This window comes from Corvus cornix, chromosome 4A (genome assembly GCF_000738735.6).
Source record: "Corvus cornix cornix isolate S_Up_H32 chromosome 4A, ASM73873v5, whole genome shotgun sequence".
NCBI lineage: Eukaryota > Metazoa > Chordata > Aves > Passeriformes > Corvidae > Corvus > Corvus cornix.
This window is the reverse complement of record NC_047058.1, coordinates 16,115,261-16,136,243: the sequence shown is the minus strand read 5'-3', so window position 1 is coordinate 16,136,243 and position 20,983 is coordinate 16,115,261. Positions and strand designations below refer to the sequence as shown.

General features: G+C 54.8%; 1 protein-coding gene across 9 annotated transcripts in view; it reads right to left on the bottom strand.

Annotated features, from left to right (window-relative positions):
- Positions 1 to 869: 869 nt before the first annotated feature.
- Positions 870 to 20,983, bottom strand: part of DLG3 (discs large MAGUK scaffold protein 3) — a 77,553-nt gene continuing 57,439 nt past the window's right edge. For 5 of the 9 annotated variants that reach the window (XM_039571805.1, XM_039571808.1, XM_039571810.1 and 2 more), the window contains 11 exons: positions 16,596 to 16,710; positions 12,861 to 13,037; positions 12,110 to 12,185; positions 11,438 to 11,537; positions 8,610 to 8,651; positions 7,855 to 7,905; positions 6,941 to 7,042; positions 6,592 to 6,764; positions 5,936 to 6,045; positions 5,266 to 5,357; positions 870 to 3,578 (listed from right to left, as the gene is read on the bottom strand). In XM_039571805.1, the coding sequence (XP_039427739.1) occupies positions 3,472 to 3,578; positions 5,266 to 5,357; positions 5,936 to 6,045; positions 6,592 to 6,764; positions 6,941 to 7,042; positions 7,855 to 7,905; positions 8,610 to 8,651; positions 11,438 to 11,537; positions 12,110 to 12,185; positions 12,861 to 13,037; positions 16,596 to 16,710 (1,145 nt within the window). In that variant the 3' untranslated portion in view covers positions 870 to 3,471. The other 4 variants (XM_039571813.1, XM_039571806.1, XM_039571809.1 and 1 more) reach the window with 4 other exon arrangements.

Genomic DNA, 20,983 nt, shown 5'->3' with positions numbered 1-20,983 from the left:
CAACTGCTTAATCTTCTGGTGTTTTGTGGACAACCACTACCACCAACAGGCTGTTGATCTGATCAGTTAAAGGAGTTCCTAAATGGTTTTTAATTTGTCCAGCGAGCTTCACAAACTGAGCAGTCAGCAAACTGTATGTCCATGCTCAGTTGGTACAACATCCTTGTTCCCCTGAAGTCTCAATTTGCTTCTTTTCTGTGCAGTTTGAAAGTAAAAAGAAATTTAGTATTTAAAAACCTTTCTGTCAGCTCAGCTAAATGACAAAGCAGATTCAGGCACAGAAGTACTGTGACACTCCTTTAACCACATTTTCTTCCAGGGAACACTCCTTTTCAGGAGTAGTAAAAATGATACTAGTTGTCTTTACAACTTCTCTCTGATATTTAAACTGCATGTTAAAACCATAAAAAGAAGCTCTATATTAGCTGGACTATGTATTTTCTTTGCTGTCTTTATGTCCAATGCAAGAACAATTATGTAGCAGCACACAAACTCTATTATTTGTAAAGCAACCTCCCCACAATTCAAGTCATGATCCAAAATACATTTATGGTGTCGTGGCATCAGGCCAGACTTAACCTGGGTTAAAAGAACCCAACCAAAAGCACTTTTCAGTGGTTGAGTTACAGCTCTAAATAAGCCCACTTCCTTTCTTTTATTTTCTCTTTTATTTTCAAAATTTTTTTTAGATTTCCTTTTTCCACTAGGCAAGCTCTCAGGCACCACCTTTTATACCAAAAAAGGCAACTTTTTCCCCCAAACCACTGTCAACACTTCAATTTGCCATAGAGAGACCACATCAAGAGTTGCCAAGATCAGCACCAAAAAAACCAGATCTGGTACACAATGAAGGACTCTACAAGAAGGTCTCAAAGACAAGAGTTCTTTGCAACTCTCTGTTTATTAAAAATATATGTCTCCTTGGAAGAAACACTGTTAACCAACTACTGTTGTCATGATCGATTCGATACTGTCAGCTATGCCATGGAGTACATCATCTTTTTCTCCACGTGACTTGATAAAGGGAGACAGGCTATTAGGAAAAAACAGAAAAAAGAAAAAAAAAAAAAAAAGACAAAAAAGATAGGAATGTGTGACTAGCACCTTAAGGACTTTTGTTTCACTTACTCCACTTCTTCAGGGACCGACATTTATAGCAGCTGGAGCAGGACCAGCGGGGCAGGGGGCTGGATGCCCGACAGGAATCCATTGCCAAAGTTCTGTGTGCTCCTTTAGGGTCGGTCCCACCGAGAGCAGAATCCTTCTGCCCTCCACCGTGCTCAGGGCTGCAGCGCTCTGTCCTGGCCCCAGAAGCTGCTCAGTCCCTGCAGGGCTCCTTGGGATGCAGGACGGGCAAAGGAGGCTTCTCCCCAGGCAACACACGGACAGTCTTACAGCAGCTCTGGCTCACCCTGACAGCCGTGGCCTGTGTGCTGGGCACTGACTGATGCACTGAGAACCATCACCGTGGGGAGAGGGGACCACAGCTCGTCCCTGCCAAACAGGGGGAGGAGAAGACTTACCTGCTCGTGCTTGGATAGTGCCCTCCTGTGCTGTGGCTGTGTGGCACTGTCTGAGGAACAGCATTCACCAGCTCTTTGTAAGGTGGGAGCACTCGTACCTGAACTCTGGGTACCCAGCACACACTCCTCAAAGGCCACATGAGTGTCCCCCAGCTCCACACAAGGGTCTGTTCCCACACTGGAGCCCCAGTCAAGCACAGAAGCCAAAGTGTCCTCAAAGACAGACATGTCTCAGCTTAGGGCCAAGTGTCTCGGTGCCAACAGTTGCCTCCCTTGAAAAATGCCAGTGCCCAGTGCATGGGGCAGCTCTGCAGCCCCTGCCCCTCAGCCTGTGAGCTGGGGCACCACTTCAGGGCTCTGGGGTGGCCTTGAGAGAGGCAGCAGAGCTTCAGCGACAGGATTCACACAGAGATGTCAGAGACAGAGCCAGGCAAGGTGGCCACGCTGTCCCCTGCCAAGCTGTGGCTCCTGGAGCGACAGGCGAGGTCCTGCTGTGCTGAGGGACGGCCCTGCCCCTGGGAGAGCCAGCCCTGGCACCCACACACAGCAGAGCCGGGAATTCGGCACGGAGCAGGGAAGAGAGGAAGTTTTTCAATTCTGTTACTGATCTGGAAAATGTGAGTGTCCATCCAAGGCACAGCTGGGGGCTTTTCCTGCCAGTGGCTAATGCAGAAGGGAATGCCAGTGTGCTGCCACAAGCCAGAATGGGTCATTCCACCTGCACCCACAGGTGCAGGGCCAGTCCAACATCCCAGGTTTTTCACAGCAACACAGGACAGTGAGTACATTTGTTCCATGTGGCCAGTAAAGTATTTCTTAACTAAACACCACAGATCTAGATTCTATTTACAATAGAGCCAGCTTAAAAAATAAGTTAAAAAACTGGTTTTTATACCCATTCAGTTCATCATTAACAAGAGAAAAATGGAATAATAATAATAATAATAATAATAACAATAATTAAAAAAGCCAACACAACAACACAATATGGGTTTGGTTTAAAATCAGCTTAAAAAAATAGAACCAAAAGGAAACCTCTCATGCAAACACATAAGGTGGTGTGTAAAACAATGTGCAATTTAATATGTAGTATCATCCATTCTCTTGCTCGCAGCCTCCTGCTCAGTCTCTGTCTCCCAGCCTCTCTCAGGCCAGCTGCTGCTCCTTGCTCTGGTCCCTCCTGCAGGGGCAGTACCAGTCTCTGCCCTGTCTCAGACCCAGGGTGGCTGCAGGGAACTGGCCTGGACGGGAGAAGTTTCCAAAGCACCTGGTACCGTTTTGAGCTCTTCCTGCCCAAGTGGACTCCCTACGCCGAGTGGTTGGGACAGAGGAACTGAGAGAACCTTGCAATAATACAATACCTTTTCAGAGAGGTCCCTCAGATTTCCTAGTCCACATACATATATATATATATAATATATATATAATATCTCTCTCTATATTATATATAAATTACATATACAGATAAATAAAATGCTTTCTGCTGCCCACCTGTCGCACTGTTCAGAGCTGCTAGACAGTCACACTTGGAAAAATGCCCCTGGAGCTCTGATACCAGCTCAAGTGTTCAGAGTCCATTGTTTCACTTATTTTTCTTACATTAGTCCTTAGCTGCCTCCTCCCATCTTGATTCTTTGTTTAGTTAATAATAATAATAATAATAATATAATAATAATAATAATAATAATAAAAAAACGACCTTGAATGGGTTCTCATCTGTCTCTAATGGAGCAGTGGGAAGGTCCATGCAGGAATGGTGGGAACAGTCACGTGATGAATGATATGAGTTCATCCCAACAAAAGAAACAGGACTAGAAAACTCAATTTTGCGACGATCTAAAAAAGGGAGCAGGAATAGTTTTCATATCCCTCCCCCTCGGGGCAGAGGGCTTGGATGGGTGGGACTTCGGAGATCTTCTGCTCACAGGGAAGCAGGTGGGAGACATCTTCAGAGTTTCTCTGGGGACGGGACCCAGATGTAGTGCCCGGACTGATCCTCAATGATCTGTTTGATTTTGCTGTAAATTTCTTCAAGAGAGTCTCCTTGTACGATGGCTGGAAGAAGAGAAAACAAGCAAGACCCTGAGCACCAGGCAGCACTGCCATGAGCTCCTGCTGCCCCAAAGGGCTGGAGGCTGCAGCCAGCAGGGCCTGACCCAGGCGGTGCCAGGGGCGCTGCAGCAGGCCCAGCGACACAGAGGGTTAAAGCAGCACCTCGGCAGGGATTAGCCGGCGCTGATCCCGGCTGGCAGAGCTCCTGGCTGTGTGCAGGGCCGGCTGGGCTCTCCACACCAGGCTGCTAATCAGCTTTGCAAACTGTGTCAGGCACCGCGCTGGGGCTGTGGCCGGGCCTGGCACCACCACGGCGGCGCTGAACTGGAGCGAGGGAAGGCAGGGCTGGGGCAGCTCAGTGGAGCGCACCAAGCACCTGCCCTGGAGTGCCAGCTTTGTCCCTTCCCTCTGGTTTTCCTTCTGGCCATCTGCTGAGGGCTCCTCATGTTTGCTGCTTCCTGTGCTGTGGGGTGGGAACGCAGCGCTGTCAGGCTGGGAAAGGCCAGCGTGCGGCCACTCTCCCAGCAGCAACTCCTGCCCAGTCCTGCTGCTTAGCACAGACACAGCACGAGGCATTTCACTGTGCTTCTTACATCACAGGAAGGGCCGAAGATTTCTGGTAATCCAGCCAAGACCATCCTCCAGCATCTCTGTTCCCTCATCCTAAACTGCTGGCACAGAACCTGTGACAGTGACCATCTCTCTGCCCACTACCCAGTTCTTTCAACACATTTCAGCCAACAGCATTCCTTTCCCAGGTCAACATCAAACTCGCTCTCCAAGTGCACAGTGGCATGTTGAGGGCCTGCAAAACTGAGGCAGGTCTTCCTGGAAGAACAGGCAGCAGCTCTGGAACTGCTGCCCAGCTGGAGGTCTGGGGAAAGCTCACCCTGTTTGTACCCAAATACTTGCCCAGCTGAAATAAATTTTTAGAAAACATCCTGCTTGGGGTTTTTCCCAGTAGCTGTTAGGTGGGTAATACAGTTTGGCAACATTATCACTCCTCAGCTTAAGAAGAAACACTGGAGAAAAGATGGAAGACCAGTTTCTCTGCCTCTTCACCTGCCTGTGGTTTTCCAGAATTAATCATGTTACAAACATTAGTTCCTTAATGCACAAGGATGCCTGTGTCATGAGCAGCTCATCTCAGCAGGCACAAAGTGTCAGCAACCCCTGACTGGCTCTTCAGCAAAGACTACTTAGGAAGCAAGCCAAACTTCCAGTCTTTTTTGGTAGATGTTTTGTAATTAACTCAGGACTGTCTCCACCATTTAGGTCACTAATTTTTTATCTTTCCTCTTTAGAAATTTCTCTTTTTGAAAATGCTCCCCTTTTCTCCCATGCAGGGAGTTTACTTCCTGTAGACTTGTGGCACCCTGAAACTCTGTGCTTCCCCTGGCCGGGGATTTTTAGACTTTTTATTATTGTTGAAATTGGCAGTAAGCTTGCACAAACTCAGAAAATCCTGCCTGACAACTTGTCTCCTCCTCTACGACTGGTTTACTCCTATCCACTGATCTTGGAGCAGTCCCCTTGCAGAGCCCTCCTGGCAAAGTGCCATTTGTTTTTTGCTTTGATGAAGCTGGATGTTTTCCCATGACCCTGCAGTAGGACAGTGCTGGTAGAGAGGTCACAGCTGCCAGATGGAAAAATGAAGTAAATCAGATACAAGCCTGCTCAGGACACTCACCTGTAAAATATTCTCCAAACTCTTGCTCAAGTTTCATGGCTTTGTCAAAGACCTTGTTGGCCTGTTCATACGTCTGTCTCCGGTTCATCTCCCTGCCACACACAAAAGGGAGAAACTTTTTAGCTCTTTTTCTTAGCAATGAACAGAAGCAAAAATAGCCCACAGAGCCAGGGTGCCTGGGAATCCTCTGCTCACAGGAATGGAAGCTGTGCAGGACCCAGCTCTCAAAGGCAGGGCCCTTCCCCACAGGCTCTGGGCTGCCTTGGCACTTCCATCTCAACTTCCACCAGTTCTTCCCATTGCCACCTACCCCACCTCCCTTCACCATAGCATGGAAGTGAATTCAAATTCAGACAATTCCCTAAATTTGTGAGACCACTGCAGAAGTCTCCCTGCTTGCCTAAGTTTTCTCATCTTTATAAAACATAGAAATAAACAATTTGGCCCCTTCTGACTTGAGAAGGGGTTTTCTGAGGGCCCTTGGTGCCAGCAGAATTTCTTCTGATCTCAGGGTCAGTCTCAAGCTGTTGAATCTCCTCACAGATAACTTTCTCTGCTGCTGAGCAGAGTTGCAAGCTCAGCTCTCACATCCTTTCCAGCCTGCACTACCCAGGGCCAGGAGCAGCAGGACAAGCAGCTGGAGAGGCACAGAACACGGTGCTGCACTTACATGAGGGCTTCAATGGATTTTGGTTTGATGAAAATGGCAATGGGATAAAGTTGTGCTTGTCGCAACCTCTTGATAGCATTGCCAGACACATCCAGGATGCAGTGCTTCCCCTGGAAAGGAGACAATCAGGATCAGACCTACCCACACAGTCTACTCTGTGTGGGAAGCAGCTTGCTCATACAGATGTTCCTAAAAAGGGAGGAGCCACAGAAATGAAACCCCAGTCCTGAGACACAAGCCAGCTCCCAGTGGCCTCACATTCCTGCCTGCTCAGGGCAGGACAGCAGCAATGCAAAGGGACTGAACCTTTGTCTGGACATGTAAAACTATTTACAAGCCCTGGGTAGCTCCAGGACTCCTCCAGAGGAACGCTGCTGCTTTGAGGGTACCCTGGTATCTTTGTCCTGTGAGCTCCCAAGCACAAAGCTGGGCCACCAGTGCCAGGGTTTCGGGTGGAGTTTGGATGACAGAGGTACCATGCTGAGGTAGAGTAACACAGCTGAGAAAAGCAGGCACATGGCTTGGCAGGACTCTGGAGGGAGGAGAGGCTTGTGCCATACTTGCTTAATGTGGTTACAGCCCTTCATTAACAACACAGGGAAAGGAGGGGAACTGCTGGATGCATCCCGGTCCCAGGAATGCCACCTGACACTCACCCTCTCTGCCACCGCTCGCACTGACTGAATGCTGGTCCCATAGAGATTGTCATTGAACTGCCCAGCCTCTATGAACTTGTTGTCCTGGATGTCCTTCTCCATCTGCTCCCGGGATACGACAAAGTGGTAGTCCTGTCCGTCCACCTCGTTCTCGCGCCGAGGCCTGGTGGTGTCTGGAGGAGAGCGGGCATCAAGAGTGAACCCAGAGTGATGCATGAGAAACTGGGAGGGAGGAAACCCACCTGTGCTCCTGGCCCCCTCCCCACGCTGCGGGCGGGACCCTGCAAGGAGCAGAACCACCACTCTCCCCTCCCTCCAGCAAGGGCACCGAGTGCCGGCCGGGACTTACGGGGCACGCAGGAACCAAACTTGTGTGGGAACTCAGAGATGAGGTCGTCGTTAATTCGGTCCTTTGTCGGCCCCAGGATGATCACTGGCCTCGCATAGTGAACTGTGAACAAGAGCCACAACCTGAGGCCCCACATGTGCGGTGGGCAGCTGACCCTACTGCCACTTTTGGCATTGACCTGCCCTCTCCCTGCTGGCAGTGGGTGCTCTTGCTCACATGGGCACCCAAAGGTGCCTCCTCCGTGCGAGTTTATCTCCTCCTGGTCACGGTCAACATGTCCTTCCCATCTGACCCAAACCATCTGCGTGGCCCCGGGGGAGGTTCTGCAGGTCTCCAGGGTCGCGGATCAGCAAAGCTGCTCCCTTGCTTGGGGCAGGAGCCAGGCAACCAGGACAGCTGGGCGAGGATGCCACGGAGCTGGGGGAGTGACGGGAGCCTAAGAGTCAGATCCAGCTTCTGGCAAGGACAGACCACCGAGGCTGGGACTATTCAGCCTGCGAAAGGGTCTGGAGGGACTGAGCATCAAGCAGGGTTAAAGGCTGAGGGCTGGGGGAGGGTTGCTCTGCAGCAGGGACCTGGTCTGAGGCAGGAAGGGATAATCTTGTCCTCAGCTGAGGACTAAAGCCCAGCTCAGTTTTAGCTCTGCATCTCTCCCTTGGTCTTGCAGACCATGACACAAATCTTTTCTGTTGATTGAAACGGGGCAGTCGAGGCCAGGGAAAGCCGTGCACACCTGGCTCCCCTGCTGCACGCAACACACGAGACTCCACCTGCATCCACCCCGTGCCGTGCTGGTGTGGCAGGAGGGGAGGGTGCACCGGACACCCTGGCTGTGCTGGGGACACAGGTGGCTGCACTGGGGACACAGGTGGCTGCACTGCAGCGGGCACGGGGCAGTTCAGCTCAGGACTTACTTTCTTGCCGCGTCACTGGCTCGTACGACAGGATGGTGTCCTCTTGTCCTTCTGCAACAGAGCCAGGGGGATGTAGGTGAGCACTTGCAGCAGCTCTCCAGCCCCTCTGCAGCTGTGAGGAGCTGGCTCCTGCCCCTTCAGCCTCCCACAGCTCTGGGGACACTCCAGGCTGTCCCCACCACTCCACCCACGGATGTGAAGCATGACGGGCATGCAGTTATGAACCCTTGAGCCACTTTAATTATTCGTGTCCCAGCTCTGGGTCAAGCCTCCTCTTTCCCTCCCCCACTGCTGCAGGCTCCCAGCCCATTGGGATGTAGTGTCCTCCCTGCAGGTATTTAGAGAACTTTCTGGGGACAAAGGGAGCATCTGTTGCAGCTGGATCCCATGCTCTTGCACAGGCTTGGGCTCCAGGAGCCATCTATGCTACAGGCCTGGCCTCTGGCCATTGCTTCCTGTAGCAGGCACTGAGGATGGGGGATCATCATGGACTGGGAACCCACTACCCTGCCCTGGAGCAGAGCCCTGCAGCCAGGAGAGAGCAGTGAAGCAGGCAGGTTCCTTCCTGCTCCCCAGCCCCTGCTCTCCCTGGCTCCGAGGAGGGAGCTGGCCGCAGCATCTCAGTGTCACCAGCAGGAAGGACCAGCCTCCGAACAGAACCACCACTGGGACAAGACAAGATGGAAGTGCCAGAACATGCACGCTCACACGGGGACACGCACACAGGGTGGGAGAGCAGGAGGACACACACTTACTGGAACTGCTCTCGCTGTCACTGGTGTTTGATGTCACGCCCTCTGCAAAGCAACCAGAGAGATCCCCTTCAGAAGGAGCATGGGCAGGAGGCACGGGGGCACCCCGGCTGTCACCCAGCACTACTGACCAAGGGCAGGACAGCACTGGCCTCCCGAAAAACCTGCAGCCCAGCACCCACTGGGACGAGTCTGTGCCACATGGGCAAGGGCGGCATCTTTCACCCTTTGCTGGGAACCCGGGGGCATGCAGGGGGATGCTTCCAGGAGAAGACAAGGATGCCAGGAGGGCCTGCCTGGCAGACGTGAAGGCACTGGGCTTCCCAGGCCGAGGGAAGGTGGAGTGCACAGGGAGGAGAACGCTGGCAGGGGAGCAGGTGCAGCATGCACACAGCGGGCAGGGGAGGGCACGGCTGTGCCAGCACAGGGATGGGGGAGCCTGCCTCTGGGGATGGGGCTGGGACGCACAGAGACAAGACAGTGACAGGATGGGACAGAGTTTGGGGCTTTGCTTGCTCAGGCTGATCCTAGTGCTGCGACCACCCCGCAGAGGCTCGCTGGCCGCTGCCTGCCCCAGTCAGGCTCTGCACTGGTCAGGGGGTGCGGAGCCTGGCAGAGAGCTCATGCCCCAGCTGAGAAGATCATGGGGCTCCTGTCATTATTCTGCAGTTCTGGGTACGGGATAACCCAGAGAAAGGTGTGAACGCCTCAAAATGTTGTCCCCCACCCCATTCAGAGCAGGCCCACCATGGCCACTTCCCACCCACACTGGCAGTGGCTCCGAGTGCTAAAGCAACAACCAACCCAGATAGGAGCAGGAAGAAGAGGATGAAGAGGTACAGCTCACCCTGGGTGCAGCAGGCACTTCAGGCATGGCCAACACCCCCACACAAGCTCCCCCATCCCGTCCCACATGCAGCAGAGGCACCTCAAGCCCCGCCGCCTCCGCCGGTCCCCGGCAGCAGAGCAGCACCCGGGGCTCCTCCTGCCCCGCACCCAGGGAAGCTCAGCTGCCCCGGCCAGAGCCCAGCTCTTCCCCAGGCACCGCCAGCCACAGAAAGGGAACAATGTGCATTGGAATTCAACTTACTCAGGTTCTTTGCTCCATAATAATCGTCACTTAACCCAGGGAAGTCCTGATTTCACAGACAGCAAGAAGGGGGAGAGGGGGAGAGAAGACAGCGAAGGAAAGGGGAGTCAGAGGGATGGGGGAGACAGAGCCAGACCAGCATTAGTGACAGGAGTGCAGAATGGCCCAGAGCTGCAACTGCAAGTGAGGTTAAATGTTTTCAGAGCTGACACCATCAGCCCGCTGCCAACGTGTTGCCTTTTGCAGCTGGACCTTTCCTCCCCCAAGCTCACCCTCTCTGCCAGAGCACCCAAGGGCCACCCTGGGTCTGGGGAGGGCAGGGCAGCCACAGCAGCATCAGCTGGCACCAAGCAGTTGCAGCCCTGAGCTGCTGGCACAGGGGCTGAAGCGTTTCTCCTTGTGGAGTGTACTGGCATGGCACAGTGGCTCTGTGCTTCCCCAGCACAGCCTGGCCTCTCTGGGGCCAAGCACAGCCCGCAGTCCTGTAACAAGTGGCAGGAGGACACATTTTTCCCCACCTGTGTGTGTCAGCTACCCCACACCACAATGCTTGCACAGGCTGTGGAAATGTCAGGCAGAGACCCCCCACTGCAAGCTGGGATGGACAGTGGCAGAGCACAGGGAGGGAGCTGGCTGTGTGTCTGTGGCACAGGCAGGTAAAGAGAGTGGCCTGCCCCATCCCCATGCTGTGTCACCTCACTGCAGGGCCAGCCAAAAGCGGGCCCCCAGCTTCAGCATGGATCAGACTGGAGCCCAGCCGTGCCCAGGCACTACTAGAGACAGGCAGACATACAGACAACCTTCAGCATGGGCCAGAGGCTTGTGCTGTCTGCTAAAATCACTGGAAGCTGGCACCAGCCTGGCATGGGCAGCAGAGAAATGCAGGCAGCCCTTGGAGCAGCCCAGCAGCAACCTCCTGCCTCTGTATGACACCCAAGACAGCCCCAGAGGGAGGAGATGTGTTTGCTGCGCTGGCACTGGGACACGGACACAGCTCTGCCTTGTCCACTGCCCTTTTCCAGAGGTTTGAGCACTTCCAGCCTGGATGCTTGCCAGAGGAGTGGATGCACTTCACCACTCAGAGCAGGGGTTTGGTTTGGTGAGCAGCTCCAATGCTGCCCACATCAGGATTTGGGGCAATAAGACAAATGCCCTGCCTCTGCCACCTCCCAGGGTGGCAAGAGCTGTGGAGCCCAAACATCTGCAGCCCACTACCAAAGATGTGCCTCAGTCATGGGTGGGCAGCAGGGTCATGGCTCCCCCGTGTCCACAGGGCTTAATCTGCTGGGAAGGGCTCTCCAGTGGGAACATAGAGCTCTAAGTCACTTCTAGGGAAGATGGAGCTGGGACCTGCCCAGGCCCTGAGCCCTGAGAGGGACAGGAGAAGCTCTGCAGAAGAGCTCTGCCCCTCGCTTGGAGGGAAGCAGGCAGAGGGAGGGAGCAGAGCCTGCAGCAAAGGGGGGAGAGCAGGGGGAGGCAGAGCAGGGAGTTGGGTGGGTGTAAAGTTGGATGAAAAGATGAAGACATTGAACATGAGAGAAAGGAAGGGAGTGCCAGCCTGCAGCTGTTGCTTTCGTTTCAAGCTCCAGTTTCTCCCTAGCTGCTGGCACGACTGTGGAGCACAGACCTGAATACAGGCAGGTGCCAGGACCCCTGGCTATGGAAATATGCTGGATCTCTCCCCTCAGGGCAGGCGACCTGAGGGTTGCAGGCTTGCTTTCTCTGGCCAGCTGCTACTTACGTTCCTGTCCGCTGCTCTCCTGGGCCAGGTTCTCTTTGCTCTTGTAAAATGGAAACTTTCGAGAGAGGCGAAAACTCTTTTTACGTTTCGTTTTGATCGACTGAAGAACATGGAGATGGAAGGGAGGACAGAAAAAACAATGGTGTTTAACGCATGTGGGGAAAATTAAAATGAAGAGACAATGAGGAGCTGTGTCAGGGCAGTCACCCTCAAATGAAATCATGGAGATTACATGAGAACTGTAATGCAGGAAAAAAATTAAGCATGGAGAAAAACATGTGGTAGGGATGCTGGGAAGCTGATGGGGCAGTCAGCAGCTCTGCAGGGGTAGCCAGGCTGTTCTTCCTTGCTCGTTGGCATGTTAGGCACTGCTCCTGAGGTGTGAGGGTGGCTACCTTCAGCAGCTGCCAGAAGGCACCTCCTAGCCATGGGCTCTGCCACCCTATCACTCCAAACATGGGTCCTTCCCCAGTACTTTCACACCATCCTGGGCTCCTCTGCTCAATCACTGCATATTCACGGAGGTTTTGTGCCAAGCAGATGTGGGCCTGGGGCAGGTCCAGTCACATAGCTCTTTGCATTGGGATTGAGGAGCTTTTGCTGCTGGGACTCATCCTGACCTCACTAGTTACCAGCTCCAGGTGCCCCACTGAGCCCCAGATCAGCACTTACCCTGTTAGACTCAATCATGCCAGTCCTGGCGTGAAACTTCACTGTTTTCAACCGTGCTCTCTCCTTCTTTTCCACCCTGATCAGGAGAGAAAGAGTTGCTAGTCCCATGCGTGTGCCCTCCATGCTGCCCATGTGGCTCCTCAGGCAGCTCCAGGCACCCTCGGGTGGTGGCCCCATTGGCAAAAGGCAGCTCCTTCCCAGGGAGGGACAGGTGTGGAGCTGCCTGCCCAGGGTCTGGCCAGGGCGAGTGTCTGCGGGAGCAGGAGAGGAGCCAAGCCAGCCTTCCCAACAGGGATAGAGGACAGACTTGAGGCTGGCTTTGCAGACCTGAAGGCAGCAGCAACCAGCTCCTCTGCTCCCTATGATTATTCACCTCACAGTGAGGCTGTGAGCTGCAGAGCTGGGCAAATTGACAGAGGACACGAGGAGCAGCCCACACTCACTGCTGTGACTCTGCTCTCATATGGAGACCCAGACTGGCTAACACCAACTCTCCATCCCCACAGGGACCACAGAGGGGGCTGACCACTCCCCTCCTCACCTGGACTCTCACCCAGCTTTGGAGAACACCTCCCTAGGGAGACCAGCACACAGCCCCAGCTTAAAACCAAGGTGCCCTGCACACTGCCAGGTGGACTGGGACCACAAGGAGATCTCAGCCTGAACAGAGCCCTGAGGGCTGCAGGGCTTACAGAGTTTGGGGAAATCCTGGGGTCACTGCGTGTGACAGCTCCTGCTGATGGCCACTCACCTCTTCTTGCTGGGGATGACCCCGATCTGTTCGCTCTCGCCGTGGGGTGTGACGAGTCTGGCTTGCCACCACTCGTCATCGGAGGCATTGATGACGTGCAGGATATCCCCGTAGGAGAAGCTGAGTCCCTGGCTGGGCAAGCAACTGTCCCGGGTCCGGTCATAGTCAAAGAGGGCTCTGTGGAGGAGCAGAGAGAGCGATGCCTTCTCTGAGCATGGCCAGGCAGTGAGGGCAGCAGCACTGACAACCTTCTGGGGCACTGTGACCTTCATACCTTACAGGATTTAAACCCAAACCCTGCCAAGGTGAGCAGTGCTGCCAGCCCCAGCACATCCCTCAACTGACAGGCTCAGCACAAGCCCTGAAGAGTGCAAGGCAGGAACAACAGTGCTGGGCTGAGAGAACTCACTGCTGACCTCAGCTGTAGGATGCGCACGAGCCATAGATGCACTGAAAGAGTCTGTGGTTAGTGAGCAAGCCAGGCCCAGAGCAGCAGCCTGCAGGAGGGCTGCTCCCCACCATCCCTCTGTGGCTGTGGGGCCAAGGAATGGGATGGGGAATATCAGACCCCACTGCTGGTGGGTGGTTGCACAGGCAGAGACCACCAGGCTTTGAGCACAGAGCCTGTGAATTAGGAATGCATCTCAGAGTATATATATCTGCTTCCACGACCGATCCTTTTCATACTCCTAAACACCTCCCCTGAGAACAGTTTATTTGGTTTAAAATTATCTTCAAATTTAAACTAACCAGATATAGAAAAGATTTTGGTTTTTTTTTACTAGAGGAGTGCTAATACTCTTCCTGCACACATACATCACACACAGCACTGCAGCCCGTACCATAAGCTGCTCTCAGTGGCTTCACCTGCAACTTGTTCTACTAATGTCAGATCACAAACTGTGTCTGCTTTGACGCAGCAACTTGCAAAAAGACAAAGAAAGGGAAGAGCGACTAAAAGTACTGGCAGCACAACCTCTGTATTTGCTCCTGGGACACTGGCCCACAGCCCAGCATGAGCCCAGGCACTGCAAACTGGATTGCTGCTGGTTTAATCCTAGCCCTAATAAACCTTCTTCAAGCAGGAGAGACATCCCCTGTTCTGCTCATTACCCCCTTCCACTGTGGGGACTCTGAAGAGGGTCTAAAAGCACACTGTAAGTGGAAGGGCTGAGGGACCATATGGCAGGTCCCTGTGGAGCAGCAGAGCTTGGAGGGCATTTCTGCCAGGGGAGTGCTGGGCTGTGAAACCTTTCAGGGCACTTGGGACTGGGTCTCAAATGGGAAGAAGGGCTGCCCCACAGGGAGGGCTCTTTGGGACAAGACCCAGGCTGCCCTATGCATCCAGATACATTCAGCCACCAGATCCGTTCTCCTTCCCCAGTTTGCTCAGGGCTGGGGCAGCTCCTGTGCTCATTCCCTCTGCAGGGCAGAGTGGCTGGAGCCGGCAGCAGAGCACCAATGGGTGATTTGGCCAGAGGTAATCAAGCCTTGCAGGCAGCTCCTGGCCAAAAGATAAGGCTGCATTCGGCTGACAGGCCGCTGTGAGGTCAGTGCTGCTGGCCAAGGCCCTGGGGAACTGGTCAGGCCGGTTCCCAAAGCCAGGCAGGCTGTGAGGAGCCCTGCCCGCTCCATGCACCCTGCCCTGCAGAGCAGCGCTGGGCCCGCGGCTCCTCCCGCAGCAGCCACCGGCATCCCGGGACAGGCACAGCAAGATCTGTGCACGGGCAGGACACCTGCAAAGCCAGCTCATGAGGCATTTGCTACCCCAAGGCACGATGCTCCAGGACACCAGCCCCTGGCTGTGCTGGCACGTGGGACCCACCGTGGCTGGGAGCTCCTCCAGGTGCACAGGGGCCAGACGGCAGCTCCGCTCTGCCCCCAGACTAACAGCCAGGAGAGCAGATGGTTTGGCTGGAGGGCAGGGAAGCACTGCCAAGGCCTCCCATGGCTTCCTCCTGGTGTCCAGGCACAGTGCCTGCCTGACCTCCATCCCCACCCGGTACGGCCCCAGTGCTGGCAGACTTTGCCCTGCGGCAGCGCAGGCAGGCGACAGGCAGGACATGAACCCGCCTTGCCTCTGCCTGTGCTGCACAGCTGCAAACTCCAGCACCCCCAAATCGGCTCCAGCACCCCCAAATTGGCTCCAGGAGGCACTTGGATGCCCGGCCCCAGCCCTTCAACAGCACACGGACGCAACGCAGCCACTCAGGGCTGACTCAAGCAGTTGGGTAGCAAGTCCTGTAATTGATGTCCTGTCCACAGCGCAGCAGCTCAGCTGGTTTCGGGTAAACTGTGCTTGAAACTACCCCGCCCAGAAGGGCTGGGGCAGCCTGGGCACCCGGCAGTTCTTGCAAGCACGTTTTCAGGGTGTGTGTCAAGCAGAGTGTTGTGAAGGGCCACGCTGGGGAAAAGCTCTCCCCTGGGATCACCGTCTCAGCAAGGCACAGACCAGCTCCACCTGGGTATGTGTGAGGGGACACAGTGCTGTGGAGACCTCCAAAGCCCCGTGGGGGGATGCACCAAGAATTAAGAAATGCTAAGAGTAGTATGGAGGCAACAGGGAGCTCTCTGATTCACAGGAATACTTCAATACATGAGCACCTTTCTAGGCAGAGAACAGGCTCAACTCAAGCTGGGCCCAGCCTAAATCTTCCTCCACACATGAGGGTGTCCACAGGACAGCAGGGGAGTGAGGGCAGGACTAACAAGACGATGTTTATTCAACACTGCGCCCAGCTTGTCGCACACCCCCAGGAAGCCCAGAGATGCTAAATCAAGCAAGCTGCCTGCAGAGACTTGTGGGAAGGTGTGAACTGCAGGCACCCAGAGCTGCAGCTCTCCCCTCCTGCCATGCTGGGCTTGCAACATATCCACCACACCTGAAGTCCCTCTGCATGGAGCAGCCATGCAGTGGGACTTGCAGGCTGACTCATGTAGCCTCAGCCCTTGCCATCCTTCTCACAGGGAAGAAGGAGAAGCATCCCTTGCTCCTGCCAGCCTCACCTGCAACAGGCTGTGCAGGGTGAGGATTTACAGGATTATTTTAACTACCAAGTTAAAATTACTCATTAGCTCTCATCCCACTGGTGCTGCGGCAGGCAGGAGGTGGCAGGAGGCAGGCAGGGGCTGTCTTGTCCACACAGGACTTGCAGCAGTTTGAGCTTCATGGCTGTTTAACCCCTGCCTGCCTGTCCTGCACCTGGCTCCAGACCAAAAGTGCACTGAGGGCTCAGAGCAATAATCCTCCTAAGAGCTCATCTCCCATCCAGCCAGATCCTGCCACAGGAATGGCAGGAGGAGACAAGGAGAAGCCTGTTAGCTGGTTTGAGGAGAGCGCCCTGAAAGCTGCCACAAGCTGCCTGGGGCAGAAGCAGGGCTGGATGCCCACCACTTCTAGTGGTCCTCAGTGCATTGGCCTGGCCAGCAGCCATCCTGGCTCTGTAGAGACCACTGCTTTCCAAACTGGAGCAGTCCTCAGGAGAGGCATTCGAGTGCAGAGCACCCAGCCTTGGCAAGCCAGTGCAAAAGCACTGCTCTCCCCGCTGCACCCTCCAGGCTTTGTGATGCATCCACGGCACTCACTCCCTCCCCGGCCCCTGACACACCGACCTCAGAGGCACTGCACAGCCCAGGCTGAACCGTAACCATCCCCCCTGCACCCCACGCTGTGGGGATGTGCCCATTCCCCCACCTGCCGGGAGCCCAGGAACAAGTGGGGCTGCGGAGCCTTACCGGACATAGAGCGATCTCTTCTCGCTTGTCCGCAGCGAGCCGGAGCCGGAGCTCATGCTGCTGTTCATCATCTGCTCCCGCAGGTCGTGGATCTTGGACTCGAAGCGGCTGTACTCTGTGGGGACAGGGCTGGTCAGTGCAGGCACAGCTGCCCCCAGGCTGATCCCCAGCCAGGCCTGTCCAGGAGGCATCTTGCCCACAGCCTGTCTGTCCCTGCACACGAGGGAGGGCAAAGCTAAAGAGGTTACAGAACTCTGCAGGAGCGCAGGCAGGGCATCTGGAGCAGGCAGCGTTCCAGCTGCTCCCAACCCCACCACAACTTCCCACACAGCAGCTCAGGCAAGGGCTGCTGTGACCTCCACTGCTGCTGAGCTGCAGCTTCATGAGGGAATGGCTGGGAAGGACTCGGCAAGCTGCTGATCTACAGAGCAGTTCAAAACACGCAGAGAGAGTGAGAGCCCCTCCAGGAGACCACTGCCCACCAGCTGGAGCAGCAAGACACGACCACAGCCATTGGGGGAGTCCCCAGCTATCGCTTTGCTGGCAGCAAAGACCTCCTCCTCAGCAGGAATGGGGAAAGGGAGGCAAAACACAAAGACCTGCCCTTGGCAGAGGAGCAGGGAGGAGGAATTCACCTTTTGCTTCTACATCCCAGCGGCAGAGACACGCAGGAAGAGCTGGGGAATCCTCCAGAAGACACCAGCACCTTCCTGCCAGGTAGCTGGGCAGGAGCAGCCGCCACCCCGGCGCCTGCTGCTGCGCCAGCCCGACCTTCAGCCGGGTGTAAAGGTCGGGCTGACATGCAGAGGGTGGAGGCTCCAGGCCTCCCTACCCAGGGCCGAATGAGGAAAGTGCAGCTGCGGCTCCAGGAAAGCTGCTGGCACTGCCACAGCCCACACTGCCAGATCTCACCTCGCACCCTCGATTTTGTCCCTTGGGCACATCCTGCAGTCACAGGTGAGAGAGGACCAGCCTCATCTGTGCTGTAAGACTTGCCTAGAAAACCCTATCCACAACTCAGTGGTTTAGACGTGGCTTGGGTTTTAATTCAGGGGAGGGGAGCACAGCAGCTCAGCTGTGGAAGCAAGCGCTCACTGCAGAGCAGAGCCACAGCTGTGGAGCCACATCACATGGGGGGAGCAGCAACACTGCTCAGAAATGTTCTGTGGGCTTTGTTTGGGAGCCAGCCCCTCTCCCATGGACTCTCAGTGCAGACAAATACAGAGCTGGGGTTATGGGATGAGGCAGCTGCAGCTCAGCATTTCCCGACTCTCCAGCCCTTCACTCTCCAGCCCTACTGCCTGGGTATCCCCCTGCTACACCCAGTTGCCAAAGATACATTTTTACTTAAGGACTGGGAAAAAGAAAGGCAATACACACAAAAACTGCTGAGTGGCACACAGAAGCTCCATGTGAAGCCCCTTCTCCTGCCACACAACATCCAGAGTTGCTGCAACAATGGGCAGGGTCAGCTGCTTAGTGTGGAGATCATGAGAACTCCTGGCTGCCCCATGCCAAGGGGCACCCACTGCCTCACCTGCCTTCCTGCTGGCAGAGGAAAACACAGATGCAGCGAGGCATGGATAACGCCTATTTTACAAGAAAACTGAATTCTGACACCAAAGCAGTACCAGGGTTTTACGGAGCTCTCAGCAGAGGGGAGCGAGCTTCATCCCAGTCCACATCTCTTGCCCCACACAGCTCATGCTGCTCTGGAAGAGCTCATTCTGCCATAAACTCTTGTATCCCAGAGGAGCATCTGTCAGAAGTGGGTACAGCTTCTTCATAAACGCTCTTTGGTACAGAAGAGCTGTTTCCCCCAGAAAGCACCACTACAACCCTTGTCCCCAGCCAGGTCATCGCAAACCCTGCTGGGGGCACAGATTCCCTGCACACCCCACACTGCCTGGGATTGGACAGGAAACACAGGGCAAAAGGAGGTTTCTCCACCCCTAGCAGCAGGGTGGGGGTGTTGGGAGGGCAACTTGTGGGTGTCACTGCCCTGCCAGAAATGGCGTATGCATCCTGCTGCATGCAGCCCAAAGTCCTCAAATGTCCCCATTTCAGCTGGGGCCCTCCATGCAAAGGGACTTTCCTGGTTTTGCTGGAGTGGTCACGCTGCTTGGAGGGGTAGGAAAAGCCCATTGACATGACAAGAAGCACAAACCAGGCTGGCTGCAGCAAACTGAATGACACAAGGGCTGCTCTGGCTTTAACTCCCAAAGAGCAAACGCAGTCCCGCCCTAGGAAGGGTTTTCCAAGGAGCCACCAACCCACACTTGCTCCAGCTGTGGGAGGGCACAAAGTGGAGAAGCAGCCAGCCCCAAAGCAAACCCGCTGCCTCCCTCCCAGAGCACAGGAGGCAAGGTTACCCCAGGACTGAGCAAGGGGTACCCCCAGGTGCTCTTAACTGCACACTAGAACAGTCTCAGACAATTACCAGCAGATCACCCCCAGCAAGCAGTGTTCCTGCCTTTGCTCCCTAACTTCGGGCCACCTCGACTCTGCACCTTGACTCTCTGTAAGGAGATCTCCTGTGCAGCTGAAACCCTCCCAGGAAGCTTGCCCAGGGTGCAGCAGGGAGGTGAGCCAGGGCTGACTCTCACAGTGTTCAACACGTTCAGGACATGCTTATCAAGACTGAAAAGTATGTAACAGGTGAGCCGGCACCTCTTGCTGTGAGGGCCATCACGGCGCTGCGCCGTGTGCCAGGATGTTTGCTCTCCTCACTCAGCAGCTCGATAAAAACACCTCTGTACCCTCCCACCGCTTCTCCCTTTCCAGGGTGTGGGTGTTCCTAGAGCTGGGCCCGATTCTGGCCCCTGGGGTGAGCTCCATGCTGGGAGTGGAGTCCCTGAGTGTGCACATGCTGTAGACCACTATCAACAGGCAGGGATCTCCTGCCTGCCCCAAGGATCCCAGAACCAGCATACACGAGTGTGACACACCTACAAACACGCCCAGCAGAGCCAACAAAGCAGCGGGTCTGCATCTGGGCACCAGGAGACAGCACAAAGGGGAAGGCGTTGGCAGAGAGGGGAGCTACATTGGAAAGCAACTCCTGAGTACACATAAAGCCCTGTATCCAAACACTTCTGCCCAGGCTCAGGCTGGGCCATCAGCAGAGCACAGAAATGCTCAGGCACAGGTTTCAGCCCAGCCACTTGCAAAAACTATGCACAGCTTCAGCCTGACATTTTAGCACCCTGACCCCAGACACCTTCCCTCTGCAGGCCCAGGAAAGCAGAAGGAAGCACAGCCATAGGGAAAGCTCAGAAGCTTTGAGAACTCATTGCACACCCCTGGAAGTCCCCTTTGAACAGACTGGCTCAGAGAAATGCCATAAAGAGAATTTTTGTATTTTCAGGTGAGGAATATCAAGGCTTTGTTGCATGGGGTGTGAGAAAGGGGAATTGCCAAATCCAAGCGCTGGTCATAGTGGCAAGCAAAGGTCAGGGGGAGAAGTGCTCAGAGGCAATGGACCTCACAAAAACTCAGGAATCATCACTCCCCCTCCTCGACAGAATGCAGCAGTGGTCAAAGGTGCTGGTACTCAGATGAAAGGGAGGATGGCAGCTCCTCTTTCTAGTCTTTCTTGGTTTGGTCTTTGCTTCTTTTCCCTCCTAGTGCCTGGCAGGACACCACAGGGAGGGTCCCTCATCCTGCAAGACCTGCACAAGCAGCCTCTCTGACCCCTTGGAGCCCCAGCGAGGTCAGACACAGAGCACACTGCACTCATCCAGCACCCCAAGGCAAGCCCTGCCCACGCTCAGGTACGAGAGACAGGTGCCATCCTCCACCTCTGCTAGCGGGGAAGAACTTCTCAGATCCCCTTTTCACCAGCATCTCCTCCTTTGGCCATCCTACAATCCAGCTCTCCTGCTCTTTCCACAGCCATGATGAACACAGAAAAGGCAAACATGTGAGAGCACATGGGCCATCGAGGGGGCCCAGACTCACCCACACCCAGGGCTCACACCAGGGAGCTCTTTCTCCATGACTCCCAGCCCTTCAAGCCTCTTGAACCCTGAAGGCAACTTCCAAGATACAACAGTCTGTACTCCACAGCCACAGCGCTGCTTCCCAGGATGGCTGCAGCCCCTGTGCTGGGTGCTGCTGCCCACATGTGCCAGGAGCCATCACAGACATGGAAAGTCACTAGCTACAACACATTGACATTTCCGCCTCGGTCTAAGGGGGTTTCAAAACATCTTGTCCAGTTTGACATTTAAGAACCACTCTTGGTTGGTGTCTTTGCCAAATCTCAAGTGGCAAAGGGAGCCAGAAATACGAGAACATTAAGTGCTTCCTGGAAAGAAAGAGAAAAAAAAAGCCAAAACAAACAAACCCCACACCCACAGCACAGCCGGAGCAGCACCAGTGACTCC